General features: G+C 38.9%; 3 protein-coding genes across 21 annotated transcripts in view; 2 read left to right on the top strand and 1 right to left on the bottom strand.

Annotated features, from left to right (window-relative positions):
* EIF2AK2 (eukaryotic translation initiation factor 2 alpha kinase 2) overlaps window positions 1-8,211 on the top strand; it is a 59,816-nt gene extending 51,605 nt beyond the window's left edge. For 6 of the 10 annotated variants that reach the window (XM_034952369.3, XM_063594521.1, XM_063594520.1 and 3 more), the window contains one exon: window positions 44-8,211. In XM_034952369.3, the coding sequence (XP_034808260.3) occupies window positions 44-166 (123 nt within the window). In that variant the 3' untranslated portion in view covers window positions 167-8,211. 10 annotated transcript variants of the gene reach the window in all.
* On the bottom strand, window positions 4,435-22,994 carry GPATCH11 (G-patch domain containing 11). Of its 6 annotated transcripts, none has more exons than XM_003817656.6 (9): window positions 22,861-22,994; window positions 18,984-19,055; window positions 17,566-17,792; window positions 16,715-16,756; window positions 15,398-15,518; window positions 15,179-15,269; window positions 13,244-13,357; window positions 11,925-12,006; window positions 4,435-11,230 (listed from the first exon to the last, which is right to left on the bottom strand). In XM_003817656.6, exons 2-9 carry the CDS (start codon window positions 19,040-19,042, stop codon window positions 11,175-11,177), a joined length of 792 nt encoding a protein of 263 aa, XP_003817704.2. In that variant the 5' UTR covers window positions 19,043-19,055; window positions 22,861-22,994; the 3' UTR covers window positions 4,435-11,174. The 6 variants fall into 6 exon arrangements, with proteins under 6 accessions (XP_003817704.2, XP_008969148.1, XP_008969149.1 ...); XM_008970900.5 differs by having other exon boundaries at window positions 22,845-22,923; XM_034952938.3 differs by having other exon boundaries at window positions 7,926-8,062.
* Window positions 22,995-23,045: 51 nt separating this feature from the next.
* HEATR5B (HEAT repeat containing 5B) overlaps window positions 23,046-24,488 on the top strand; it is a 102,875-nt gene continuing 101,432 nt past the window's right edge. For 2 of the 5 annotated variants that reach the window (XM_003817657.7, XM_008970903.5), the window contains exons 1-2: window positions 23,048-23,163; window positions 23,996-24,143. In XM_003817657.7, the coding sequence (XP_003817705.2) occupies window positions 24,018-24,143 (126 nt within the window). In that variant the 5' untranslated portion in view covers window positions 23,048-23,163; window positions 23,996-24,017. Of the gene's footprint in view, window positions 23,164-23,580; window positions 23,698-23,995; window positions 24,144-24,488 lie in introns of those variants that run through there. The other 3 variants (XM_063594627.1, XM_008970902.6, XM_034952937.3) reach the window with 3 other exon arrangements.

A 24,488-nucleotide genomic window follows, 5' to 3' on the forward strand; every position in this document is an offset into this window, starting at 1 on the left:
TCAATGTTTTATTTCTTACTATTGACTCTCACTGTCATTGCAGAAAACTCTTCTACAGAAATTACTCTCAAAGAAACCTGAGGATCGACCTAACACATCTGAAATACTAAGGACCTTGACTGTGTGGAAGAAAAGCCCAGAGAAAAATGAACGACACACATGTTAGAGCCCTTCTGAAAAAGTATCCTGCTTCTGATATGCAGTTTTCCTTAAATTATCTAAAATCTGCTGGGGAATATCAATAGATATTTACCTTTTATTTTAATGTTTCCTTTAATTTTTTACTATTTTTACTAATCTTTCTGCAGAAACAGAAAGGTTTTCTTCTTTTTGCTTCAAAAACATTCTTACATTTTACTTTTTCCTGGCTCATCTCTTTATTCTTTTTTTTTTTTTTAAAGACAGAGTCTCGCTCTGTTGCCCAGACTGGAGTGCAATGACACAGTCTTGGCTCACTGCAACTTCTGCCTCTTGGGTTCAAGTGATTCTCCTGCCTCAGCCTCCTGAGTAGCTGGATTACAGGCATGTGCCACCCACCCAACTAATTTTTGTATTTTTAATAGAGACAGGGTTTCACCATGTTGGCCAGGCTGGTCTCAAACTCCTGACCTCAAGTAATCCGCCTGCCTCGGCCTCCCAAAGTGCTGGGATTACAGGGATGAGCCACCGCACCCAGCCTCATCTCTTTGTTCTAAAGATGGAAAAACCGCCCCCAAATTTTCTTTTTATACTATTAATGAATCAATCAATTCATATCTATTTATTAAATTTCTACGCTTTTAGGCCAAAAAAATGTAAGATCTTTCTCTGCCTCACATAGCTTACAAGCCAGCTGGAGAAATATGGTACTCATTAAAAAAAAAAAAAAAGTGATGTACAACCACTTTGGAAAACAATTTGACATTATCTAGTAAAGTTGAATCCATGTATACCCACATAGCTATCAATTCTATTCCTACATACGTGCTTACAAGAATGTCCATAAAACCCTGTTTATAATAGCCAAAAGAACAGGGAACAACCATAATGCACATCAAAAGAAGAATGGATTAAAAAAATTATATTCACACACAGGAGTACTATATAGTATTGAAAAAATTGAATTACAGCTACATGTAATAATGTAACACAATACAACTCTTGGAAACATAATGTTAAGCGAACAAAGCAGGTTTTCAGAAAATATATGCAGAATAATTCCATTTATATAAAGTTCCAGAGCATGCAAAACTAAATCATTTTGTATAAGAAACCCAACAAATGTGATGAGACAACAATGGGAAGGAAGGGAATGAGAAATATTAAATTCTGGATGGTGATTATCTTTGAGGGAGGGGAATGATGTGATTGGGGAAATGGACTTTCAAAGGTAATGGTAACTTCCTTAAGCTGGATGGTAGGTCCACTAGTGTTTGCTGCATAGTTATACATTTTATCTTAAATACATTTTGTATCTATTGTAACAACCGCTTTAAAGACAACCGTGCTGTAAGGCAGTAGCTAAAAACAGAAAATAGTCCATCGGGAAGGGTGAGATGGCTTTCTGCTGAGCACAGGGCTAGAAGTGACAGCCCAGTGGGCCTTCCAACTATATGCCAGGGTGTTAGATGAGTAGAGAGGAGACCACCCAGGAAGTCTGGACAAGGGGTCTGGCATGAGCTCTGGAGAAGATATATTTGAGGAACATTGGGTATGCTAGTTTGTTGTCCTGAATTGCTGTAGAGAAGATAATTTAAATTGCATCTTCGAAGACGACCCTGAGGGTTAATTTCAACTTAGGGCAATTGTTTTAGTTTGTTTCTTATTGGTTTAAATGGATACTTGAGGCTGGATAATTTATAAGGAAAAGAGATTTATATGACTTACAGTTCTGCAGGCTGTACAAGAAACATGGCACCAGCATCTGCTTCTGCCCCGGCTGCTTCCACTCATGGTGGAAGGTGAAGGGGAGCCGGATGTGCAGAGATCATATGGCAAGAGAGGAAGCAAGAGAGCGAGGGAGAAGGTGCCAGGCTCTTTTTTAATAACCAGCTCTTGAGGGAACTAATAGATTGAGAACTCCTTGCTTCTCCTCCCTAGCACACCCCACCCCCAGGGACGGCATTAATGTATTCATGAGGGGTCTTCCCCCATGACCCAAACACCTCCCATCAGGCCCCACCTCCAACACTGGGATCAAATTTCAACATGAGATTTTGGGGGACAAACATCCAAACTATAGCAGCAACCAACTACCATTCTAAAACTGCCATGTGATTTTAGGATTTTAAAAAAGGGCCAAATTTAGGTTAAGCAAAAAGTGAACATACAGTAAGAGAAAATAGTTTTATAAAGGCTTTAAAAAGTGTTCATAAAGAGCAGTTCATACATTTTTCACGTAACGTTCATCAATAGATGCTACAACTATTGGATGAAAAGCTATTGTGGAATAGGATCTTCACAAGGATTTAAATATAATCCTACAGAAGATATATCAATTATACAGGGGAAAATGTACCTTTACAATGGTCACCACAATAACCAAGTGATTCAATTTAGCATCACCCAAGGTGGAACACCCTAACATTATGCCCCTCCTGATGTGACTTAAGAATTTTACCTATTTAGTTTTCTTGCACAAAGTGTTAAACTGGAATTTAATCATGAGGAAATTATTAGACAAATCCTGAATGTAGTCATTCTATAAGATGATTGACTTGGGCTTCTCAAAAAGTCAGTGTCATGAAAAAAAAAAAAAAAAGGGAGAGACTTGTAAGATATAATGACCAAATGCAATGTTTGAATCTTTATTGTATTCTGGATATTTAAAAAGACAAAAGCTGGACGCAGTAGCTAATGCCTGTTATCCCAGCATTTTTGGGAGGTCAAAAGGGGAGGATGGCTTGAGCATAGGATTTCGAGACTAGCCTGGGCAACACAGTGAGTTCTCATCTCTACAAAAAATCAGAAAATTAGCTGGGCATGGTAGTGCGCATCTGTGGTCCCAGCTACTTGGGGGGGTGAGGTGGGAGGATCACTTGAGCCTAGGAGGTCAAGGCCGCAGTGAGCCATGATCATGTTACTGCATTCCAGCCTGGGTGACAGAGTGAAATCATATCTAAATAATAATAATAATAAAAGAAAGCAAGAACCCAGCAAACAGCTATAAAGATATCATTGGGACAATTGAGAACATTTGAATATAGACTGCATATTAGATAACAATGCCAAATAACTGTTTTCTCAGGTGTGATAATAGTATATGTAGAAAATGTCTTTTTGTTTTGTTTTATTTTGTTTTTGTTTGTTTGTTTGTTTTGAGACAGAGTCTCACCGTGTCGCCCAGGCTGGAGTGCAGTGGCGCGATCTCGGCTCACTGCAACCTCTGCCTCCCAGATTCATGTGATTCTCCTGCCTCTGCTTCCTGAGTAGCTGGGATTACAGGTATCTGCCACCACTCCAGGTTAATTTTTTCTATTTTTAGTAGAGACGGAATTTCACCATGTTGACCCAGCTGGTTTTGAACTCCTGACCTCAGGTGATTCACTTGCCTTGGCCTCCCAAAGTGTTGAGATTACAGGCATGAGTCACCGCACACAGCCAAAAATGTTTTTTTAGGCAATGCATGCACAAACATTTAGAGGCCAAGTGTGTCATGATGTCTGCAACTTTCAATGTTCAGCAAAAATCAACATGGAGAGAGAAAGAGGGCACACATGTGGCAAAATATTAGCCATTGTACAATTGGTAAATCTAGATGACAGTACACAGGTGTTTGTTGTATTATTCTTTGAACTTTTCTGTAGATTTGGAAATGTTCTGCGTAGAGAGAAATCTTTTTTTAAAAAAACAATATCTGGTTTTGATTAATGAGGCTATATTCAAAAGAAACACTAAATGATGTGGCCAGTTAGTGAGAATGTAGCCTTATCTTTACTGACCTCATTTTAATATTCCTCCTCTGGCTGGGCATGGTGGCTCACGCCTATAATCCCAGCACTCTGGGAGGCCGAGACGGGTGGATCACCTGAGGTCAGGAGTTCGAGACCAGCCTGGCCAACATGGTGAAACCCCATCTCTACTAAAAATACAAAAATTAGCTGGGTGTGGTGGTAGGCGCCTGTAATCCCAGCTACTCGGGAGTCCGTGGCAGGAGAATCGCTTGAACCCAGGAGGTGGAGGTTGCAGTGAGCCGAGATCACGCCATTGCACTCCAGCCTGGGTGACAAGAGCAAAACTCAGTCTCAAAAAAAAAAAAAGAAAAAAAAAAGATACATATATTCCTACTCTTATGAAATGAATATAGCATTTCTTAGCAACTTCTATTGATTTGTGAGTATATATTTTCTTGGCCTCAAAATTAAAGTAAAAAGTATCCTCTTACTCAGAGGAGGACAGGGGCAAGAGCCTGGGACCTTATTTGCTAATTAAAATGCACATACACACACACACACAGAAATTTTGAGAGCCATTTTAATATAATTGCCTCCCTAGAAACATACCTTTTAGGGAATTTTTATCACTAAACCACGTTATTTAAATACGTACATGTTTAACATAAATACATACATAAAATTCACATGCATACTTAACACTTATGTTAAATATATTCAATGTATATACATATGTATACAATATATGCATATATACATGTGGGTATGTGGTATGTGTGCATGTGTGTGTATGGCCAGCTACATAATTTGTGGGACTAAGGGCAAAATGAAACTGTAGGGCCCTCGTTCAAAAATTAGGTGTGGGGTGCTTCTAAGCACCGTCTTGTGCAACTGCACAGGTTGCATGTCCATGAAGCCATCCTGTGTGTGTGCACATATGTGTATGAATATGTATTTTATATAATACATATATATGCATGTATGTATCTGAGAAGAAATGTTTAAAAGGCTACATACAAGCTTTTCCAGGTCTCTACTATCTGTTAACTAACTAGAGACATAACTCACAATATCCAGTCCCCACTGAGTGTTCACCATAATTTGAGATTCTTGGCATGTTAACTTTTCATTATGGAATATTGAATAATTTCAATATTATTCATAAATTTTTTTATGTTCAAACATACACAAAAATAGAATAATGAAACTCTACCCATCACCCAGCTTCAACAAATATCAATACTTTACTGTTCTTAATACATCTAACCCCTTACTTTTTGTTTGTTTCTTTTGGTGAAGTATTTAATTGTAATTTTTTTTAAGAGACAGGATCTCACTCTGTCACCCAGGCCAGAGTACAGTGGTACGATCACAGCTCCTTGTAACCTCGAACTCCTAGGCTCAAGTGATCCTCCTGCCTCAGCCGCTTGAATAGCTGGGACTACATGCATACACCAACACACCCAACTAATTTTTAAATTTTTTGTAGAAATATGGTCTTGCTGTGTTTCCCAGGCTGGTCTCAAACTCCTGGCCTTGAGAGATTCTCCTGCCTTGGTCGTCCAAACTGCTGGGATTACGATATCCGGCCCTACTGGAATATTTTAAAGTAAATCTCAGGTGTTACATCATTGCACTTGTAAGTACTTTAAAATGTATCTCTAGCAGATAAAGTCTTTTTAACAAAACCACAGCATCATTGTCACACTCAAAAAATTGACAAGATTTCCTTAATTATCATATAATAGTCTGTATTGTTTCTATCTCAAAAATACAGTTTTCTTGGTTGTTGAAATCTAAATCCAACATTGCATTTGGTTGATGTGTCTCCTTTACTCTGTAAAATTTACCCCTGCGTTTTAGTTCTTTTTGGCTTTTATTTGTCCTGTGGAATTTCTTCCATTCAGGATTTGACTGAGAGTATCCCCAGAGTGTCCAGTTAGACCTAGAAGCTGGATTTGATCCTGGTTCATTTATTTTCCCCCAAGAATACTCCATAGGTGATGCTATGCACTTTCTCTTACATGATTTCAGGAGGAACATGATGTCTGATTGTTCCACTTTCAGTGATTTTAATATTGATCAATGAGTTCTGGTGGTACCACCTACTACAAAGTTTCTCATCAATCTTTCACCTGATGGTTTTAGCAGCTGTTGATAATTGTTGCCTGGATCCATTATTTCATTTCAGGGGTTGTAAAATAGTGATTTTCTGGTTCTATCAAACCTCTTGCATTTATCATCTATGATTCTTCTTTAAGGAACTTTCTCTAAATCTGAATGGGAAAGATGCGATAAATATTTATCAAATTTTAGAGTGAGTTAGTGCCCTAGCAACCTCCAAAGTTGACAAATGAGTATTTCTTTAAAGCAAGGTATGGCCCAACCAATACTTTGAAACTAGCATGTTTAGAATAGAGCAGGAGGAAACTATATTTGAAAGGTCAGAAGTGGAAAGACTAAGAGGGCCTGAACAATAAGAGGACAGAACCAAGAGGAGTTGGCAACTAATTGGATGTGGGGATTAAGGAAACGTAAGCATCAAAGATTACCTCCAAGTTTGTTAGAAGGTTAGTAGCAGGATTCTGATGCCATTCAAGTAAATACAGGTCTCAGTCAGATGAACCCCAAGAGCCACATGTATTTGAGGGGTACTTTGTCTCACACTTTTACCTGTTACATGGTTTTCAGTAATTTAGAATTTAAGCCAGTAGTGGGGCGACTGTACATCTATCGACATGGTGAGGTAGAGCATGTTTGGGAGGAAAGACGTTGAATCCCATCTGGTGACAGTGAGCTTGAGGTGCTGCCAGAACACTGCACTGAAGATAGGAGGAGACTGTAGGAAATACAAGATAGGAAGGGTCTCCACTGAAACGTTAACTCTTTCTCTCTAAACGGCCATCCAGGCCTCAATGTCTGCAGTTTTTGATCTGTGATTATGACTTATCCAAATCTTACATTTCTTAAAAATAGTCATAGATGAAGGGAATCACAGTTGATAGATATATGGTGACATTATTGGCTTAAATTCTAAATAACTAGAAACTGTGTAATAGGCAAAACTGTGAGGCAAATAAAATGCTTCTCGAATATGTGTGGCTCTTATGGGGTTAATTTGATTTGGACCTGTATTAATTTCTTATGGCTGCTATAACTAACAAATTACCACAAACTTGGTGGTTTAAAACAACACACATTTATTCTCTTTCTGTTCTGGAGGCCAGAAGTCTAAAATGAGATTCACTGGGCTGCAGTTCACTGGGCAAGGCCATGCTCCTCTGGAGGCTTCCATGATGCATCCCATATTCAGTGTTTCCCGAGTAAGCCCCACCCATGCAGGTCTGCAGTTTTACCTCAACAGGCTTTTGCACTCAGTGGCTCTCTCCTGTGGTTTCTATCTGAAATTCTCTTCATTTTTTATTTAATAACAGCCTTATTGAGATATAATTCACATGCCATACAATTCACCTATACAGTATACAATTCAGTAGTGTTTACTATATTCAGAGTTGTGCAACTATCATTTTTCTCACCCCCAAAAGAAACCCTATACCCGTTAGTATTCACTCTGTTTTCTCACAACTCTAGGTAACCACTAATCTACTCTCCATCTCTATAGATTTGCCCATGCTAGACATTTCATATAAATGGAATCATACATGTGGTCTTTTTCACTGAGTATATTTTCAAGGTGCATCCCAGCTGTGGCATGAATCAGCATCTCATTCCTTTTTATTGCCAAATAATATTCTATCATATGGATATGTCGCATTTTATGTATCCATTCATCAGCTGATGGACATTTGGGTTGTTTCTACTTTTTGGCTACCATGAATAATGCTACTATGAACTTTTGTGTACAAATCTTATGTGGACATGTTTTCATTTCTCTTGGATGTATATTCCTAGGAGAATGGCTGGATTATACAGTAACTCTTTCCTCATAACTTTGCATATCAAAATTATATCCATCTTTCAGAACCCAAATTCAGTGTTATTTCCAAAGTGTTCCAACATCTCCCACTCAAAATGAATCTTCTCCCTAGTACTCCCATTGTTTAGTACCTAATTGTTCTTACCAGTTTGTCTTAGAGCTCAGTCATTCCTACATAGCACTTTTCTTCATTATACTGTAAGAGTGGGGACAAGCTGTTCTTCTTGTATACCAGAAAGTAGTGAGTGCACTGCTGTGAAGAAAGCAGGAACTCAAAGTTAAGAATTTTGAATGCTTGAGCCTATAAAATGTGTCTAATAAATAATAATGTTCATTTTCAAATCTCAACAATTAAATGTTTAACAAATAACACTTGAAATAAATGTTTATTAGAAAAACCAATTTGGTATGTTAAAGTATTTATTTTGAATTTCAGAAACTACAGAATTCTGGATTTTTAATTAAGAAAATTAGACATTTTAGAATTTCTAGATAGGACTTTGAAAATAAACATGGCACAATATACACAAAAGTAAATGACAACATGACATTAAATTTTACGTTGTTTTGCAGTTTCAAATTTCGTATTAATGTTCTATAACAAATTTTAAAATTCTTTTCAGTGTTTTGCTTCCCTTGGTGTTCATTATTGCCTATTTATAAAGTCATAGAAGGCCTAAAAATAAGTTGTTACTCATATTGAAAGTCTGATTTTTTTTTTATTCCCTTAAGATGGAGGTCTCTCACTATGTTGCCCAGGCTGGTTTCAAACTTCTGGGCTCAAAGGATTCCCCATCTCAGCCCCCTGAGTAGCTGGGACCAAAGGCATGCACCACTGCACCCGGCTGAAAGCCTGTATGTTTATCCTTCGATGGACAACAGAGGGATATCTCCCACTCTCTAAGCTGGTCTAGTTCTAGTACTAGGCCTGTAAATGTAGACCACAATCCTGGTGAAGTCATGGGTTCCATCAGTGTTATTCTGGCATTCTCAGCATAATTGTCATGAACATATTTAAAATATTTTAGGCCACTGAGCAGGTGTGGGTTGTCCTCATAGTAACAGGAGAAAGGGAAGCCAGTTCCTGTCTAACTCCATTCCATCTGAAATTATCCATTTGGCTTTGGGATTTGACTGAATGTTGGTATGTTGGCTGAAATGACACCAAAGTATTGACTGGAATTGCAAGGGTAAAATGTACTCCTCTGCTTTATTAATAGCTCTCTCTCTCTCTATATATATATATACATATATATATATATATATGTATATATATATATAATTTTTTTTTTGAGACATGGTCTTGCTCTGTCACCCAGGCTGGAGTGCAGCAGCATGATCTCAGCTCACTGCAATATCTGCCTCCCAGGTTCAAGCAATTCTCATGCCTCCGCCTTCTGAGTAGCTGGGATTACAGGCGAATGCCACCACGCCCAGCTAATTTTTGTATTTTTAGTAGAGATGGGGTTTCACCATGTTGGCCAGGTTGGTCTTGAACTCCTGGCTTCAAGTGATCTGCCTGCCTTGGCGTCCTAAAGTGCTGGGATTACAGGAGTGAACCACTGCGCTCAGCCAATTTTATAATTTTTTTAAAAACAAAAAAGTAAATATTAAACAATAGCATCCAAACATATAAATATTATATATATATATACATATTTACATTCATAAAAATAATGATTAGTTTTCTGGATGAAGAACTGAGGCCCAGAAGTTAACTAGATTAGTGGCTCAAGATAGGCTGCATTTTAGAATCAAGGGCAGTGATGCCCAAGTCACAGTGACTAATGGCATCAGAATCTCTTGGGATGGGACACTTTTATTACTATTTTGTAAAGCTCCCCAAGTTAAACTTGAAAAGTGAATTAGGTCATATTAGGTCAGAGATTAATACAAGTTGTACTACTGATTATCTTACCCTAGCAAGTGTAGGTTAATTTTTACAATCTTCTTATGTATGCTGTTTCTAATAAAAGGGGTTGTTCTCTTGCTCAATCTAACTAACAGGTGAGCTATAAAATCACACAGGTGATCACAACTCTATCCAAAGAATGGTGGTGCTCCATACTTAACCTCAGCACTAGTTCTTATCCTCAGGTGCTTATCACTCATTCTTGGGACTTCAAAATAAATATATAGATATCCAGGAACCACCTTAGCCAAGACAAATCAAAATCAATCACTAGGAGAGACACCTGAGCATATGAACGTTTAAAAAGGTTCATGATTTTGATGCCTCACCCTGGATGGAGCTCTCTCATAGTATGCCACACGGTATGTCCTTAGCTGTATTCATTAATATTACAGGGAAGCAGATTTCAGTTTAAGAGAAAACAATGAAAACAATTTAGAGCTACCCAGTAACGGAATGGTTTTAAAGCAGTGAGCTCTCTGTGGCTGGAAGAATAAAAGCAAAGGTTGAACTATCACTTGCTGGGAATGCTATCAAGGGGTTTCCAAATTCGGTAAGTACTTGCATCACACAATATTTAAATTTCCTCACAATTACGTTTCTCTAGCCAAAACTTCCAACAGATCACATATAATGGATATAGACATTGTCATGAAAACTCATGATTTTACCAGAAATTATCACAGTTATTTTGTCTGTAAAATGGATTAGAATTTAGTAGTACTGGTCGAACATTGCCTCTGACATCAGCCTTATTGAGGGGAATACTTTTCCCCTCCTCTTCATGCTTGGATGGAGGGAAGGGAACTTCTCCTTGCTCCTTCAAAGCAAGAAGTGTAGGAAAAAGCTCTCTGAACCCTCATTCATTCCTTCCCAAGAGAGAACTGTCTTATCCCATGGGTGATACAAGAAGGAACTGAGCATGTGTGGTCTAGCCCCTGGTGGTTTCCCTGACCTTGAAAGCTAACTAGTCTCAGAATGCAAAGACGGGCTCTGCCCCAACAAGGCAGAGACCCGCTGTTCTCTCCAATCAGGGAGAAATATTACAGTCTCTGACTGGAGAAAAAGTCAACCTTCTTCTCTGTATCAGTTTATTCACTGATAAAGTAGATATTTTTCTCTTCCTCTGACTCCCATTTCTTATTTCTCAATTTGTTCCAAAGTGAAGAGGGGAATAAGAAGTTACCTGTTGGTGTCCTTAAACCCCTCACGTATCACAATATAGCAATAAATTGTAACTGTCCATCTCTGTGATACTTGTGTTCTGAAATGCCATAGCATTATTTTTTTCAAGTCAATGAACATTCATATTCTAAAGTACAAAAAGAACAAAACATTATATAAAGTCCCTCTTTCTTTACTGGCATAAAAAATTTGGGATTTCCAACTGCTGAACTGTCTATCCCTAGGAAATAATAACATTTTTCAAGTTTCCACTGTATTGGGAATAATCTTAGTCATGATCTGCAGAAGTTGGTCCTGGACAATTTGAAGATAGGTCTTCTTTATCTGTAAGTTATGTGAGGGAAATGAAAGATTAATACAACTTCTACAGTACACTATTCTAGAAAATTATTTCAACATAACATGCATTTTTTGATCTGATGTTTTCTACTTATTCTGCTAAACCAGAAAAGATAAAAACAACAATAACCAAAAATGCTTCACTCTCAAGTACAAAGTTCTTAAATACAAGTTAGCAAAGGTAGCTTGGGCAAAGGTGTTAGAAGGAGAAACACTTGGCTCTGTAAGACACCTGGTAAGTGTAAACCATTTCTATCCTTACAATGGAAAAAAAAAGGAATGGATTTCAACATATCTGATTTTTACGGTTTAGGGGCAATATTCTATCTAAGTATATAAAAATTAGCTCTAAAATTTAATATAAATTCTTTCAAATATCTGTAGCCAAAGAAAGAATCTTTAAAAATAAAGCACAAAACATTCATCATTCTCAGGTTATTCTAAAATTGTTTCTTTTGAAACAAAACACTGAAAAATTCACTTCCACACATTCAGTTTCTGAAAAGTTAAATGCAATTTTAATAAAGCCTCAATTATTTCTATATCCACGATTTAAGAAATTGGTCCCATACTGCCATTTGAATGGAATAAGAAATTTCCATTGTCAGTGGGAAATGACTTTAACTAAAAATTGGAGAGCATTCATCTATTTTTAAAAAGTATAAAGTAATTTTCTTACCTTCATAAGCTGTTCCACACCAAATACAATATAGATGTTCTTCTCTTAAATAACTAGTCAATATTTGTAATTTTTCCAGTACCTATAGGATACAAGCACATTATTAATACTTTACATTGAACAGAACCTTGGTTTTCTGGCTCTTAGATCGTGCTGAATTAGCTCAAGGCTGTAAATATTCTGCTATGCTCTGGAATAGTTATTAGAAATGTCAAGGACAGAACTGATATATTTGAATGTGTTACAGTTCATTAGCCACCCTGAGATTTTCACAAGTCTGCCAGACACAATGGAGACTGCTTGTTAACATTGAGAAAATAGTTTTTGGGTGGCCTTATTAAAATTGGCATCCTTTAAAGGTTTTTTCTACTTTCAAGGCATTTACCTCCCCCAGATAAGGTGAAGGTGAATATGGCCTCCTTTTGCCATAAAAGTTCTCATCAATGGTCTCCCAATTAAGTGGAATATAGGTTTTTCAAATTGTGAATGTTTTCCACAAAATTATTATACTCAAGTAATCATACGAGTGTGTTTTCCTTTCTTGAATAATCTCCATTTCCTTTCTTTTTTTTCTGAGACAGGGTCTCGGTCTATCACCTAGGCTGGAGTGCAGTGGCGTGATCTTGGCTCACTGTAACCTCTGCCTCCCGGGCTCACGTGATCCTCCTGCCTCAGCCTCCTGAGTAGCTAGGATTATTGGGTGCCCCACACCTGGCTAATTTTTGTATTTTTAGTAGAGACTAAAATACACCACCATGTTGGCCAGGCTGGTCTTAAACTCCTGACCTCAAGTGATCCACCAGTTTTGGTCTCCCAAAGTGTTTGGATTACAGGTGTGAGCCACCATGCCCGGCCTCCATTTTCTTTTGATTGTGTTTTTTTGTTGTTTATAAGTAGGAGAAAAAAGTACACATTAGAATGACTTGTAGAAGTTTTGCAGGAAATAAGGTATAAATTAAAATAATTTACATTTGTTGCTAATTCATCATCCAAACTGAAGCTGAGATGAGAGGACAAATGGAAGCTAAAGGGAAAAATTATATGTAAGTTTTGATTTGGGGTTAGTAAAATAATCCTGCAATGCAGTACCTCTCAACCAGGGGTTATTTTTCCCCTCGGGGACATTTAGCAATGTCTGGAGAGGGTTTTGGTTGTCATAAGCAAAAGTGCAACTGGTATCTGGTGGGCAGGGGCCAGAGATGCTGCTAAACATCTTGCAATGCACAGGACAGCTCTCCACAACAACGGATTACCACAACTCAAAGTGCTAATGTTGCCAAGGCTGAGACACCCTATGAAGGAAATGGTGCAAAGCATACGCTTAAATCTTCACTCTTATATTCATCTTCATCCTGTTCTTTTTCTTCTTCATCTTCTTCAGTCTCCTCTTCAAGCCTCAACCAGTACCATGCTTCCCTGGGAACCTGAATATTCTGAAAATGCAGAAGTATTCTCAATTAAACATACTAAACATAAGAGCATGACAAATATGTTCATGTCAACATGAATTCATTCTTTCAATACGTATTCACTGAGTGTGGCTTTAAGAGTAAAAACACTGGCCAGGCACGGTGGCTCACGCCTGCAATCCCAGCACTTTGGGAGGGAGAGGTGGGTGGATCACGAGGTTAAGAGATCAAGATCATCCTGACCAACATGGTGAAACCCCATCTCTACTAAAAATACAAAAATTAGCTGGGCGTGGCAGTGCATGCCTGTCGTCCCAGCTACTCAGGAGGCTGAGGCAGGAGAACTGCTTGAACCCGGGAGGTGGAGGTTGCAGTGAGCCAAAATCACGCCACTGTACTCTAGCCTGGTGACACAGTGAGACTCCATCTCAAAAAAAAAAAGTAAAAACATTGTACCATGAACTATGGGGATGCAAAGTCCAATTCTTTAGAATTGTGCAGTTGTCTTTAAGTTCCTTCTGACAGTCTAGCAGGAAAGATAGGCTATGGGTACAAAATAATACATATATGCTACAAAATCATAAGTGCCATGAAATATATTCAAAGTAAAGTAATATGTAAGAACAGGAAAGTGAGAGATTGCTTCCAGTAATCTATATATAAGGGAAATTTTACAAAGCTTTTTGAGACTTCAAATGAAGTCATTTTATTTTTAGAGTACTTGAACCACAAAGATAAAAGCAGACAGAATTTATTTACTTATTTATTTTTTTTGTAGAGCTGGGGACTTGCTATGTTGTCCAGGCTGGTCACAAACTCCTGGACTCAAGCAATCCTACAGCCTCGTCCTCTCAAAGTGCTGAGATTACAGACATGAGCCACCATGCCCAGCCAGAGACAGAATTTTTTAAAAAACTATTCAAATTTGAACTAGATAGCATTCCACCTTGATTTTATTTTATTTTTGAGACAGGGTCTCACTCTGTCACCCAGGCTGGAGTGCAGTGGCATGAACATAGCTCAATGCAACCTCAACCTTCTGGGCTCAAGTGATTCTCCCACTTCAGCCTCCCGAGTAGATGGGACTACAGGTGTGTGCCACCACATGCAGCTAATTTTAAAATGTTTTGTAGAGATGGAGTCTTGAAATGTTATCCAGGCTGGTCTCGAACTCCTGGGCTGAAATAATCATCCTGCCTTTGCCTCCCAAAGTGCTAGGATTACAGGATTGAGCCATCATGCCTGGCCCACTCTGATTTTAATAGTTAGACATATATTAGATACTGAATAGGAACTGAAAATAGGCTATTCTTGTTAATCAAATATTATAAAGAACAGAATTTCTGCACATAATCGTAACTGATATTCAAATAAGCAGAGAACAATTAAATGTAAAATTTTATTTAACCCTTTTTGTTTTACTATAGTTAGTATAAAACTATAAAACTATAGTTACTATAAAACCCTGGGTTTTATAGTAACCCAGACAACTCAGGTTACTATAGTAAATAATAAGCCATTTTTATATCAATTGTCACAGATCAGAAGTGCACATTACATGAAAGCTTTAATGAGTAGATAAACCGGGCTTGGAGTTCTTAGTTTTTTTTTTATATATATATATATATACTTTATATATATAAATACACAAAATATATATTATATATAAGACATGTAAAAAACATATATGATACATATAAATATATGTAATACATATATAAACATATAATAGATATATAAATATATAATACATATATAAAATATATATATATATAAATAAATAAACGGGAAATCACAGTGGGTGCCAAAACACTTTACTAAACTGAAAGCTGGTAAAAGGCTTACTTTCTGGACATCCAATTGTTGACAGGCTCGCTGGCTTCTTCTGAGATCTCCTTCTAGCTTCATTTCATCTTGCTTATTTTTAAGTCGCATTCTAATTGAAAGAAAAAATTGTAAACTAAAGGTCTACGTTATCTTTAACCATTTTATATGCCCAAGTACCAGAGAACATACCACAATAAAGAGGAAATAAAACCAAAACCAGCTCAAAAATAGTTTTACCGAAACTGTTCTGCAGCTTTTTCTTCAGCTTGGTTTTTCATGTGAATCTTTTTTCTGTAGCTTTCCAATTTTTCCTCTGCTTTCCGTTTTAATGATGCCTCATGACCAATGCCACTTTTCCCTATTCATACAGAAAATTCTGATGAGAAACATCCTGACTTTGTGCTTCAAAACAAGACAATTTAACTATGTACAAATTAAATGCAATTCTCATTTGAGTACTATCACTCACAAATCATTTGAGTACACTAAGAGTGGAAAACACTAGGGTTTTTTTTAAGCCCAAAACATAATCTGATTTTTACAAAGATTATTAATCTCATCTTATAGTAATATTATAAACAAATTTTCAAATCAGAAAAACAGTATTAGCTGTTATAGTTTTATTTAAATATGATGAATAAAATATTTTTCTCTTGAATTCATCCAAGTATTAAGCAAAACATTTGGTAGATAAATCTGTCTCACAACACTTTTATTTTATTTTATTTTTATAGGGACAGGCTGGTATGTAGTGGCACAATCATGGCTCACTGTAACCTCGAACTTGTGGGCTCCAGGAATCGTCCCGCCTCAGCCTCCTGAGTAGCAAGGACTACTGGTGCGTGCCACTCCACCCGGTTAATTTTTTAAATTTTTTGCAGAGATGAGGTCTTGCTATGTTGCCCAGGCTGGTCTCAAATTCCTGGCTGCTTTTTTTTTTTTTTTTTTTTTTTTAAGATGGAATTTCACTCTTGTTGCCCAGGCTGGAGTGCAATGGCACAATCTTAGCTCACTGCAATCTCTGCTTCCTGGGTTCAAGCGATTCTCCTGCCTCAGCCTCCCAAGTAGCTGGGATTACAGGCATGCACCACCATGCCTGGCTAATTCTGTATTTTTAGTAGAGATGGGGTTTCTCCATGTTGGTCAGGCTGGTCTTGAACTCCCGACCTCAGGTGATCTGCCTGCCTCGGCCACCCAAAGTGCTGGGATTACTGGTGTGAGCCACCACGCCCGGCCAACTCTTGGCTTTAAGCTCCTTCTGCATCGGCCTCCCAGAGCAAAACAGTTTTAAGACATTTCAATGGACAAAAACAGTATTGCATATTCAATGGTTGTAATGATTTGTTCTTCCCACATTCCTGTGGTTTAAATTTTATTTTATACCCACTAAAACTTATTTCTTTTCTGGTTGAAGAGGTTTAGAAATTTAACAAAATTTTACTGAACTGTAACAGTATTATCGTTTTAAAAAAAGTATTTATTGAGCAAATATATGTGGTAGACCTAAGCATAAGTTATTATTATTGGCAAATATGCTCCAAAATAATTACATACCTGTTTTGATATTGAGAGGAATTGGTTCAACAATACCACCCCCTTAAAGAGAATGAATACAAACTATTTTAGAAAATTTTCCTCAAACTACAGAACAGTATAAGTATGCAACTTTACAATGCTCTATGCATATGCCCTCCTGTTTCAATGATATTCAAAAGTGAAATCTGAACATCAGTATTCTATATATAATCAATTATCTACCTTGTCTTCAAATACCTACTCATCAAAAAGGCTGATTCACAGCCTCCTATGCCACCTGAAGGTGGAGTTTTAAGAAGGAACAACACTGATATTATTGGTGCAAAACAGTGACAGCCTTAAGTGAAAGCAAAGCAATTACGATAAAGGAAAGAAAAACGGTTTACAGAGGTTACTATAAATATATAGCCTCTCTGTCTTAATAAGCAGTTTCACTTCCTAAAAAGAGAGGTGAGAATTGAGTCTCTCCAACTGGACGGTCATTCAGATGGCTGCCACAGGTACAGAGCAAGCAGGGCAAAGTCTTGCCATCATCCTCAGTGTTGTTTCAATGTATTTAGCCATTGCACTTCTCAACCCATCACTTATCACCATTCTTTGCTTCTTCTGTTGTAAGCCACATCCATCTAGGTTGTTAGTGCCTTCAGCTAAGCTGGGCTGATAAGCAGCTCTTGATGGCACATGTGGTATCTAAAATGGATGTGGGATGATGAAAGTTCTCCATAAGGCTTGTTAATACATAATAGACTAAAAAGCCTAAGTTGTTATAATTTCTGTGTAGATAAAGATTAAAGCATCAGCTTTGGTCCTTATCCATAAGTCACAATTAGGTGGTAAGGAATACCTGTTTATTTCGACATGTGACTTACCACTCTTGCCAAGTGCCTGACCACTTTTATAGCCCATCTTTTGGAGCAAGGCAAACCCTTTGTTTTCACAGCCTAGTGCATTCTTCAACCCAATGTCACGTCTTTCTTGTTCTTCTTCTTTTAAAGTCTTCTGCCTGTTTTTCAAATTGGCTTCCTGTTGCTTTTCTTCTTTTCGACGGGCTTCTCGGATTTGCCTTAGCATTGGCAATCCTGGTCTGATATCTTCTCTGAATAAGGGAAAAGTTTATTTTAGATGAGTCCATAAAGTTTTCTTTTCTTTTTTTTTTTTTTGAGATGGAGTTTCGCTCTTGTTGCCCGGGCTGGAATGCAATGGCATAATCGTGGCTCACTGCAACCTCCGCCTCCTGGGTTCAACCGATTCTCTTGCCTCAGCCTCCTGAGTAACTGAGATTACAGGCGCCCACCACCATGCCCGGCTATTTTTTGTATTTTTAGTAGAGACGGGGTTTTGCCATGTTGGCCAGGCTGGTCTTGAACTCCTGACTCCAGGTGATCTGCCCGCCTCGGCCTCTCTAAGTGCTGGGATTACATGCGTGAGCCTCCACGCCTGGCCAAGTTTTCTCATAACTTTGTCGCTTACTCACGTGACAACAGTTAATATTTCGGCACTACCTCTATGATCATCTTTGTTATTATGATATTAGAACATAATCAGTGACCTCCAAGAATGGCTGTTTTAGTAGAAATGATGAAGGCTGGTGCCAGATCGTAGGAAAATAAGGAAAGCACAAAGTTGAAGAAATCAGATATAGTAAGTTTAGACTTACTATGTTTCTAGGATGTTGGCAATAATAAAGAACAAAGTTGTATAGCAGCTAGAAGACACAATATGATGTAATAAAGGAAAAGGAGTAAATTTCCTTGGAAGAAGGCAATAAAAAGGATCAAGGGCAAAAGTAAAATGGTTAGCATTAAAAGGAGGAAGTAGATTCTAGTATCTTTCTATGGAGACATAGGAGGTATTTCCATAAAGCAAGAAGACTGACTTTCCAACTGCACATTTAAAATCAATGTCAGGCTGGGCACGGTGGTTCATGCCTGTAATCCTAGCACTTTGGGAGGCCAAAGCCGGAGGATCGCCTGAGCCCAGGAGTTGGAGACCAGCCTTGGCAACACAGTGAGACCTTGTCTCTCCAAATAATAAAAAAGAAGAGTTAGCCGGGCATGATGGTGCAGGTCTGCAGTCCCAACTACTCGGGAGGCCAAGATGGGAGGATCTCCTGAGTCTGGAGAGTTTGAGGCTGCAGTGAGCTAAGATTGTGCCACTGCACTCCAGCCTTGCTAACAGAATGAGACCCTGTCTCAAAAAAAAAAAAAAAAATAAAATAAAATCAATGTCATTTCTTAATGTACACATCTTATACATATCATTGCACTGGGTGTGCACATTTACTTACTGGACATTAATGAAGGAATCAGACATATAGTCCTCTTCTTCTGCCATGTTCAACTTCATATGGCTATAGTATCTACAAATAAAGTAATAATTACTTTTTTTTTTTTTTTTAGTTTATCAGAATGGAAATAAACCTTTCTGTATCTGCAGCCATGAGCTGTCTCTAGAGCTCTACTATATATTCAAGTGCCCTTTGGACATCTTTATCTGTGGACATTTCAAACTCAACAATCTAAACAACTCATTTCTTTCCCCTTTCCCCAGCCTTCTACATCCCCTGTATTTCCATGTTAATGTCATCATTATCTCCTTCTTCCTGACCTCTTATGAAGCTGTCAAGTCTTCCTCCGTAAAACTCCTCACAGACGTTTTTTCTACAGTTGTGACCACTGCTTTAGTTCAGGCACTTTTTTTTTCTCACCTGAACTATTACAACAGCTTCTTAATCAGCTTCTTAGTTGGTCTCCTCTTCCAGTCCATCCTCTGTACCCCATCCAGAGGTTTTTTGTTTATTTGCTTGTTTGTTTTTAAATACAAGTCAGGTCATGTTACTAGCCTGTTTCAAATCCTTCATTAAACCTGACTCTGTAGGCAGTGGGGGACCAGTCACTTTTGCAAAGCATGAGATGTTGTCCTTCATAATCTGACACAACTGTCCCTAAGGATTCATTATTCAAGCCCCATGGCTCCTCACTGCCCTCTGAACACAGTACAAACATTTCTTCCCTGTAGGCCAAGGCTACCCTCCCTTCAGAAACCTCTCCTGACCACTCCAGGCCTTTCTCTACAGCACTTTATGTCCAAGCTGCTCATTTGGAACTTGATATAGTTAACAACTCACTTATGTGGAAATATTTTGAGGGACAGTTTCTATCCAAAATAGTTAAAATCATGTAATTATTGGCCCTTAAAGGGTTAAAGTAATTTTCTACAAAAGTACTTCTCAAACTTTATTGTGTATACAAATTGCACTGAGATCTTCTTAAAATGCAGAATCTGATTCTGGGGCTGGAACCTGAGGTTCTGCATTTCTAACAGGTTCACAGGCAATGTCAATGTTGCTAGTTCGGTTGCTTAAGACAAAAGTGTATTCACTTGTTGTGATGCATATGTACTGTTTTTTCCTGCCTACCATCTTTTCCTTTGGGAATCCAACCCTCTGCCCTTCATGTGGTTTTAGTGGAGGGTGGCAATGTCAGTATCCCATATTTCCTTGGGCACAAAGATGGTGAATTATAGTACTCTATGTCCAGCACCAGGGTACGAGATGACCCAGCCAGAGAAATAACCATCTCTTTCCTTACATTATATGAATATATGGGTTGTGGGGGAAAGAAGGTCTTTTATGGGTGTTTCTGAACTGGGAGAATGTGAAGCTGGGCTGTGGATGGCCATCTTCTTGGCCCCATGAAGGGATCTTGTCTGAAAAATGAAGCCAGATAGAGAAAATGAGCCTAGTTTCCAAGGCTGCGGATTCTTTGAAGCTGCGACTTAGCATTCTACCCCATTACATAGACTAATACATTTCTGCATTACTTAAGCTTGCTGAAGTAGGGGTTCTGTCAACTGCAACCACGTGTCTAGACAATTACACTGGATGAAAAAAGGATTACTATACTAATTTTTAATGGTTTTCTTTTTTGTTTTTTGAGACAGAATCTCGTTCTATCACCCAGGCTGGAGTGCAGTGGTGTGATCTCAGCTGACTGCAACCTACACCTGCCGAGTTCAAGCAATTCTCATGCCTCAGCCTCCCGAGTAGCTGGGATTACAGGCATCCACCACCACACCCAGCTAATTTTTGTGTTTTTAATAGAGACAGGGTTTTGCCATGTTGGCCAGGCTGGTCTCAAACTCCTGGCCTCAAGTGATCCACCTGCCTTACGTGGTCTCCCAAAGTGCTGGGATTACAGGCGTGAGCCACCACACATGGCCTGGTTTTTTTATATTTTTAATGTATATCTTCTCAACTAGATAATGTATATCTTGTGTTAAACACAAAGACAAGTCCCCTATATCCTCCCTACCTACCACTGCATCCCAAACACAAATGCTTAATAATTGTTTAGCAACAATGAGGATAAAAAGGGTCTTTAATATTTGTAATTTTATAACTTTTTCCTATGTCAACATGTCATTTTTAAACACTTTTTAAATAAGTACAGAAAACACATAAAACAAATGTACAGCTTAATACATTTTTGTGAGTCAAACATTCTGGTAACCATGTGGTACCCTCCAAAATGGCTCCCAATCATTCTTGCTGTGTGGTTTTCTACATCCTTTGTGTAGTCTCCTTCCACAGTGAACAGGATTAACCTGTGTAACCAACAGGATTTTGTGGAGATGATGGAGTTGATTTTTTGGTCATAACTGCAGCTCTTAGGTCATTCTAACTTTGAAGTTAGATGACTCACTTGAAGGAAGTCAGCGGTCACATAATAAGGATACTCAAGAAGCTCTATGGAGAGGGTCACACGATTGGAACTGAGTCCTCCTATTAAAAGCCAGCACAAACTCATGAGCCACAGGAGTGAGCTACCTTGGAAATGGATTCTCTTGCTCCAGTCAGGCCTTCAAATGACTCAGCCTGGGCTGGCATCTTCACTGCAACTTCTTAAGAAAGTCCATGCTAAACTAAGCTAAGCTGCTAACAAATTCCTGACCCATAGAAACTGTGAGATAACAAATGATTACAGTTATCTTAAGCTGCTACATTTGGGTATAATTTGTTATGTAGCAAAAGTTATCAGGAAGTAGAACCTTATCAGGCACCTGGGAGCCCTCTTTGTCCCCTATCCAGTTGCAACTCTCTTTTGGTTCTAAGAATAGTCACTATTCTGTTTTTTATGGCAATCATTTCCTTCATTTTCTTGATAGTTTTGTCATCCACGTGTGCATCTTTAAACATTACAGTGTAGTTTACCTATTTTTATTATAAGTTAAAAACGTGCACTATTATATACAGCATTTATGGTAATTCACCCGCTTCCTCTAAACCTCAGATTCTTCATTTGTAATAACAGCATTTTTACACATAATGGTTTAACACTTACCCAGTATATCACACATTTTTATCACATTTAACCACCACTAACAACTCTACAAGGTAGGAATAGTTTTTCCTGTTGGAGAAATTAAGGTTCAGTATGGCTAAATGACTATTTCAAAACCACAAAGAATCCGGGTCATAGTGCCTTGCAAATAGGATTACATTGTTTTTAAGAGACCTACTTAACTTTAAAGTGCCAGGCACATCTGAATGGGGTTACAGGTTGCTTTTAAAGCTCTCTTTCTATTGGTAAAATATACTTTAGCATTATCCATTTCCATCAAAGATAAGCATAAACTTCACAAGGCGATACCCTGGCAGAGATGATGGAGGCTCGTACCAGAGTGATAGCAATGCAAGTGGTCGCATTTGGGGTACACTTGAAGGTAGAGCTTACAGGATTTGCTGATGTTGTAGGTAGTATGTAAAGAACGATGTCAAGATAACGCTAAGTTTTTGGCCTGAATACATGGAAGAATGGAGTTAACGTTTTTTGAGAGTGGGAAGACTGTAGGAGTAGGTTTGTTTTTGTTTTTTTAGGGGGCGTAGTCGGGAAACAGACATATTGAGAGTCCCATTACATATACAAGTGGAGAGATGGACCTACAGTATAAATGAGACAAGAAACGTCCCACTCTCAACACTACGCTCAGGAACGGCTGATCCCTTCCCTCCCGCGTTCCTCCTGGCTGCAAGCGTCCCACAGACGCAACCACCCACGGATGGAAAAGTGGCTGACGGTGTGATACGGTAGTCATGGCCAGCGCACTCTGCCTTTTATCATTCTACCGGTTGTCCCCAGACCCTTACCTGACAGCTCTCTTACCTAACAGCTCTCTGCTAGCCCCGGTTCAGCGCCGCAAAGCGCGCGCTGCGCATGCGCCCACCGACCAGCGTCGGACTTCCGGACCTCGGCTCCCACCAGTTTCCGAGTGCAGACTCTATTGGAAATTCGCGGCGGGTGGGGAATAGGAGGACGTGGCGACTGCGCTTGCGCAAGACCAGCCCTCCGCGCAAGCGCTCTTCCCTTGTTTCCTGCAGGTAGGAGTGCGGGAGGTGGGGCATCCGGGTCTCTTGGTGGCTGCTTCTACCCCTGGAGCTCAGCTGATCTTCCCTTCCAGACTAGGAGGTGAGGTCGCCGAAGCATGCATGTTGACACGCACGGACTCCTGTCCGACGTACATTTTCAGACGGGTGGGGAGGACATTTGAGTTCGTAATGAACATTTTCCCTTTTCTGGCTCCGTGCTTAGTTCCGAGTTGCCGCCTCGTGCTATTGACAGCCTGCGGAACCCCACGGAGGCTTGCGGCGGCCTCTTGGTGTTTCCCCGGGTCCGCCGCTTGCGGTTCTTAGAGTAGCCAGGTGAAGCCAGACCCCGAGCGCGCGAGGCTTCTCGGGTGCATTCCGGACCGCCTGGTGTTGTCACTGACGCTTCGGCCGCCGGGCCTGGCCGCCCCACCCATCCCCGTAGGAAGAGTCTTGGAGACCTGCAGTTCGGGATGTCTGTGCTGGGTGTTTTGACCTCAGTCCCTCTGGCCAGGTGCAGCGCGGGAGGGTAAAGGTGCTATGTACCGAACACTGGACGAGAAAAAGAGGAGGATGGTTGTCAAGCCCGGCTGGGGTGTTTGATCTTAGTGCTTCAGTTTTCTCATTTATAGAACGGGTAAATGACATATGTGTTGCTGGACATATTTCTTCTGGAATAATGCCTTTTTTGGCAATAATTTATTTTAATTTTCTTTTCACTCCATGAGTCATTCTTCCTTACCAAGTAGTTTTCTTCTGTTTTTGTTTGTATTTTTGTCATTTAAAAGTATGTTCTCAGGTTTTGCCTCAAAGAAGTTGAGTTTTTCCCCAAATGAAATGAGTAGTCATACTTTTCTTAGTGGGTATGTTCCATTAAGCTTGACTTTTAACATTAAAAAATACTTACAAGTATTTTTTACTCTGTTAAATTTAAGGTGTGAATTTAAAACTTCCGTAATGGAGTTAGCCCACAGTTTATTGCTAAATGAAGAAGCTTTGGCTCAAATCACCGAAGCAAAAAGACCAGTTTTTATCTTTGAATGGTTGCGATTTCTTGATAAAGTCTTGGTTGCTGCCAACAAGGTATGGTATTGCTCTTTTTTCCCAGTTGCATTAACGTAAAGAGATTATGTGGTCATGATTCTTAAGAAAACACATGTTATGTTTTGGAAGGTTTATGGGTCACTTATGGAACTTGAGAGTATTACACGAATGGGAAATTTAGTGGCAAAACTCAAACCTCGTTTAAATCCAGCTCATTGCCTACCTTCTTTATGTCTGTACCTGGGCAGCTCATTGTAACTGGAGAAAAACATGGCTGTATGACTGGTGTCACTTTAAATTTATCATCATCACCCGTTGCAGGTGATCTCTCTATGCTGCCTAACAATCCTAGTGTCTTCACTTATCTCTTTGAGGAGTCAATAA

This window comes from Pan paniscus, chromosome 12 (genome assembly GCF_029289425.2).
Source record: "Pan paniscus chromosome 12, NHGRI_mPanPan1-v2.0_pri, whole genome shotgun sequence".
Classification (NCBI taxonomy): Eukaryota; Metazoa; Chordata; class Mammalia; order Primates; family Hominidae; genus Pan; species Pan paniscus.